Source organism: Lactuca serriola, chromosome 3 (assembly GCF_051521515.1).
Source record: "Lactuca serriola cultivar US96UC23 chromosome 3, Lser_US96UC23_V15, whole genome shotgun sequence".
Taxonomy (NCBI): domain Eukaryota; kingdom Viridiplantae; phylum Streptophyta; class Magnoliopsida; order Asterales; family Asteraceae; genus Lactuca; species Lactuca serriola.
The window spans coordinates 36834043-36839892 of record NC_136410.1 but is presented as its reverse complement, the minus strand read 5'-3'; the positions used below and the strand labels follow the sequence as shown (position 1 = coordinate 36839892).

The following is a 5850-nucleotide window of genomic DNA, read 5'->3' as shown; positions in this document are numbered from 1 at the left end:
GATCATTTTTACCCCATTGTAACATGGAATGGTATGTTTTCCCGACTACAATGGTCATTTACAAATAAAAATAAAAGTTTGTTACCTTCTGAAAACTTTTAGTTAGATTTTATTTTTGAAACGATATAGATAGTTTGTTACCTCATTAAGTTTTTATCCCTAAATCATATTTAGGTGTTTTCGTGTAAGTAAATGAATCATAATAAAAATTAATATATCAATTTCATCACACACACACACACACACACAGAGAGAGAGAGAGAGAGAGTTTTTCTTTTTGTGATCCTCCATGTTTGAAAGAAGAAAGTATAATATGGTGTATCATGGGTTTTCAAATCCAAATCCTAAATAGGTCTTGCTGAAGCTTGTGAACGATCAATACAAACACTATTTAGATGATAGTCACAGTAGACGTGTAATGCATCAAGATTTAGTTGTCTATTTATTTATTGGGAAAATGACTTATTAAAGTAATTAACTTTTCGGTATGTACACATCTGGGTAACTATTTTTTTTACACATTTAGGTAACAAACTTGTTGGAAGTGTTCACATATAACCTGTTATAGCATGTTATATCCTAAATGTGAACGCTTTTAACAAGTTCGTTACCTAGATGTGTACAAAAAAAAATAATTACCCAAATATGAACAAAACGAAAAATAAAAGTAAATTACACGAATGATCCCTGTGGTTTGGGGGAATTTGTGTTTTTGGTCCCTAACTTTTTTTTTTTTTTTTTTAACTCGGACGGTTCCTACTGTTTATTTTTGTTACGCGTTTGGTCCATGTCTTACCTAAAAAGACTCTTTTGCCCTTATTAATTTATTTTTTAATTAATTTTCTTATTTATGTATTTATTTTTTATATATTTAAAAAAACTAATAGACCGCGCATATCAATATCTCCTCACCATAAACCTCAAACCACATTAGAGAATTTTAATTTGGATGATCCCTATTGTTTATTTTTGTTGCGCCTTAGGTCCTTGTCTTACCTAAAAATACTATTGTGCCCTTATTAATTTATTTTTTAATTAATTTTCTTATTTATGTATTTTTTTTTTATATATTTAAAAAAATTATTAGACCCCACATATCTGTATCTCCTTACCATAAACCTGAAATCACATTTGAGAAATTTAATTTAGGTCTTACCGGTCACTATCCTATCTCTCATCCTTCCCAACTTCTATTTCTTTTCTATCTTTAGTAACATCGACGTCTTCACCATCCTTCTTTTTTTGGTACTTCAACTGTGGTGAACCAACACCATAACCTATTGTCTCTTCATCTTTAGTGGGTTGTGGTGTTGATTCGACAGAGTTGAAGGACCGAAAAAAGAAGGGATGATGAAGACGTAACAAAATTAATAAGTGCACAATAGTCTTTTTAGGTAAGACAAATACTAAACTCGTAACAAAATTAAACAGTAGGGATCATCCGAGTTAAAAAAATAAATTAATTAAAAAATAAAGAGTATGGATCATCCGAGGAGATACAAATATGTGGGGTCTATTAATTTTTTTAAATATGTAAAAAATAAATACATAAATAAGAAAATTAATTAAAAAATAAATTAATAAGGGTACAATAAACTTTTTAGGTAATATAGGGACCAAACGTGCAACAAAAATAAACAGTAGGGACCATCCAAGTTAACAAAATAAGTTAGGGACAAAAAACACAAATTTCCCCAACCCACATGGACCATCCGTGTAATTTACTTTTACTTTTCGTTTTGTTCATATTTGGGTAACTATTTTTTTTTGTATACATCTAGGTAATGAACTTTTTGAAAGCGTTCATATCTAGGATTTAATATGCTATAGCAGATCATAATGGTCATATGTGAACACTTCTAACAATTTTGTTACCTAGATGTGTACAAAAAAAAGATAATTACCCAAATGTGAACATACCGAAAAATTAATTACCTTAATAATGCATTTTCCTTTATTTATTAGATTAGATCAGATGTCCATATAACCAAACGATTTTATTTTCACATAACGCACGTTATACATCTAAGTGTAGTATTATATAAAAGAGTGTTAAGTTATCTACTTTTACATCGGGTAAGAAAAAAAGCAGTCCAAAACCAAGGTTATGATTTTCAAGTAACGATTATCAAGTAAAAAAGTTAATTAAGAATCAAAATCTGATAGAAAAATAAAATTTCTATTTTTCCAAATGGGTTCGAAAATAGGCTTGGTCTAGCCCACTTCAGTTTGGGCTTAAAGCCTGTCCCAATGAATACCCTAATTATATAAGCGTTTCATCAATGCAATTACATTCTCGATGCGACTTCGCCAGCAGCAGCAGAACAGCGATTGTGGTGAGTATTTTGTGTTCCTTGTGTCATTTTCTCTCCGATCTAGGGTTTTCAGGTTCCCCTTCCTTTATTGATTCTTATTCTGATTTGATTAAGTTTTGCTGGTAGTGAAGATTAAATTACGTTTATGTGAAAACCAAGTTTTCTGTAAAATTGCCCAATGAACTAGTACTACACATAGCTATATAAAATTACCTTCCTTTATAGTGGAAGCTTGATTTACATTACAAATCGATAGAAACTAAGGTAGATTGTACCTACGTAGGTAGGCGTCAATCTGATGTTTACAATAGTAAACCCTAAGTTTTTAACTGTAAATTCATTGTAATTTGCATTTTCAACAGGATTGTGCAAGGAGACGTGAGTTTTCTTCATCCCATTTACACTACGAACGAAAATGGCAACCCAATTGAGCAAAAAGCGAAAGGTTGGTCTAATTAATCACTGTCAGAAGTTGCATTTATATATATATTTTACGTAGATTTTTGAGTGATCTGTTTTTGTAAACCAGTTTGTAGCTGATGGCGTGTTCTTTGCTGAACTGAATGAGGTCCTAACAAGGGAACTTGCAGAGGATGGTTACTCTGGTGTTGAGGTTAGGGTTACCCCTATGCGCACAGAGATCATCATCAGAGCCACTCGTACTCAAAACGTTCTTGGTAAAGTTGTAATCACATTACTTTTAATCCATTTGCACATTTACAGGATCCGTATAGTGTGATGGCTATATGCTTACTGAACCACATTTTTCAGGCGAGAAAGGAAGAAGAATAAGGGAGTTGACCTCACTTGTTCAGAAGCGATTCAAGTTCCCAGAAAACAGTGTGGAGCTTTATGCTGAAAGAGTTAACAACAGAGGGCTTTGTGCTATTGCCCAAGCTGAATCTTTGCGTTACAAGCTTCTTGGAGGCCTTGCTGTTCGCAGGTTTGTGCACATTATAAAGATTCAAACTTGTTCCACTTATGCTCCATTTCTGTTTCTCATATGCTAATTCAACTGTTTTCAGGGCTTGCTATGGTGTTCTGAGATTTGTGATGGAAAATGGGGCAAAGGGTTGTGAGGTAAGTAAACTTTTTGTTAGTTTCATAGTTTCAGTTTTAACACAGTTGTTGACCACTTTCAGGTGATTGTGAGTGGGAAACTTAGGGCTCAGCGTGCAAAATCAATGAAGTTCAAAGATGGATACATGGTGTCATCTGGTCAACCTGTGAAGGAGTACATCGACTCTGCAGTAAGACACGTGCTTTTAAGACAGGTAAGAGACTGCAAAAGATCCATCATATATACATTACATAGTAGATACCATTAAATAAGTTTTAGTAATTAACTAATTATTGTGTTTGTGTTGACAGGGTGTTCTTGGTATCAAAGTGAAGATCATGCTTGACTGGGATCCTACTGGAAAGCTTGGGCCAAAGACACCTTTACCTGATAATGTTATAATTCACATGCCTAAGGATGATGTTGTTGTCCATCCACCAAAAGAGGTGGAGGAATACAGGCCACCACTTGTGATTGCTGATGAGCCCATTCCAATGTCTGTTCCTGTTCCTGTTTAAAGCAGCATGAGAGATGATTAGAGAGAGTTGTATGTTTGAGCAGATACAGACAGTATCTGAAACTTTTGCTAAGATAATTTTTCTTTCTAGTTTTCATATGTTTTGAGGTTGATGGAATTCTCATTTCTATTCAAATTTTGTACTGTTCTTCAAATATGATCTTTTTACTTTTTAGTGTATTGTGATTAACTGATTACTAATCTATATGGGTATGTATAACCCTATGGCCTTTGGTGGAGGTAAATAAAAGCCCTAGGCCTGACCCATGACCGGTTTAAACCGTAAAACAGCCCCAACTCAATCTTATTTGCCTCTTACTTGAAGAGTAAAGAAGAGTAAAGTGGCATGTGAATAATGAATAATTTTTCAGATATAGTTGAAATCTTTATATTTATATATATATATATATATATATATATATATATATATATTAATATAACTACAACTACAATGTTCTTGTTAAATTTAATATAATGATTTTTATATTAAATTGATATGATATATTGATTATTTTGGATTATATATATATATATATATATATATATATATATATATATATATATATATATATAATTTTAATCGTTTGAATGATTTCTATACGTAAGATATTCATGAATAACATTAAATATAATATATGGTTTAATGTTATTTATATTTTTTGTAATTGTTAATTAATTTTTTAAAATTTATTTGCTTAATGTTTTAATCTTTATCATTATAATTATTTAAAACATTAAATATTATTTTTTTGATTTTAATGGTAACAATGTAATCATTTATATAAAGTTATTTTTATCTATTGTTATTTTAAGTTAGTTTAAGCTATTTATTTGAAAACTTTTAACGATTATACAAATATCTTTAGGAAATATTTTATTTAAATAAAGATTACAATTTAGTTTTTTGCATTTAGCATTACAATTTAACACTTTTAACTATTTACAAAATATTTTTTAGGTTTTTTAAGTGGAACTGAAATTTATATTTAAATTGACATTATAATGTTATAATTAAATTAACAATTTAAGTATTTTATACAAACTGTTCAAAAATTGTACCTTTAAACTGATAATGATTTACATACAATAACATATTAAATCTAATAAATTAAGTAAAATATTTTAAAAATTAAAGACATAACTTTATAAGTAGAAATAAAAATATTATTTTAATATTGAAATTTAGTTTATTTATGATTGCACTTTAAGTTTGATATTTATTTAATCATATTAACCAACTTATAATTATTATTAAAAGAAAACTACAATTTATCACTTTTGACTATTTATAAAATATTTTTTGGGTTATTTAAGTTAAACTAAAATTTATATTTAAGTTGACCTTGTAATGTTATATTTAAATTAATAATTTAAGTATTTTATACAAATTGTTCAAACATTGTAGCTTTAAAAAGATAATGGTTTACATCCAACAATATATTAAAACTAATAAATTGGGTATATAATATGTTAAAAATTAAAAAAAACATAACTTTATAAGTAGAAGAGTAAATAACTGAAATCATCCCTATGGTTTGGTAAAAAATGCATGTTTGGTCCCTAACATTATTTTTGCACTCGGATCGTCCCTATGGTTTGATTTTGTTACGTTTTTCGTCCCTTACATACATAAAGTTAGGGACCAAACGTGCAATTTTGACCAAACCACAGGGATGAAAAACGCAACAAAATCAAACCACATGGACGATCCGAGTGCAAAAAAAAGGTTAGGGAGCAAACGTGTAATTTCGATCAAACCATATGGACGATTTCACTAATTTACTCTAAGTAGAAGTAAATATATTCTTTTAATATTGAAATTTAGTTTATATATGATTACACTTTAGGTTTGACATTTATTTAAATTTATTATAACCAACTTATAATTATTATTAGAAAGAAATTGAAAAGTCATGGGAGTTTCAAACGAATATGGTGAAAGGAAAAATGGATAGGAG

At 29.5% G+C, this 5850-nt stretch overlaps 1 protein-coding gene across 1 annotated transcript; it reads left to right on the top strand.

Annotated features, from left to right (window-relative positions):
- Positions 1-2259: 2259 nt before the first annotated feature.
- Positions 2260-4047, top strand: LOC145091925 (small ribosomal subunit protein uS3z-like). Its single transcript, XM_079029759.1, has 7 exons — positions 2260-2336; positions 2678-2760; positions 2845-2992; positions 3087-3258; positions 3341-3395; positions 3458-3589; positions 3687-4047. The coding sequence occupies exons 2-7, from the start codon at positions 2731-2733 to the stop codon at positions 3891-3893; spliced, it is 744 nt and encodes a 247-aa protein (XP_078885885.1). The 5' UTR covers positions 2260-2336; positions 2678-2730; the 3' UTR covers positions 3894-4047.
- Positions 4048-5850: the final 1803 nt, after the last annotated feature.

Coding starts and splice junctions, on each gene's coding strand:
- LOC145091925 (XM_079029759.1), top strand. CDS start 2,731: ATGGCAACCCAATTGAGCAAAAAGCGAAAG. Junction 3,259..3,340: donor GGAGGCCTTGCTGTTCGCAG/GTTTGTGCACAT, acceptor AACTGTTTTCAG/GGCTTGCTATGGTGTTCTGA. Junction 3,590..3,686: donor GACACGTGCTTTTAAGACAG/GTAAGAGACTGC, acceptor TTGTGTTGACAG/GGTGTTCTTGGTATCAAAGT.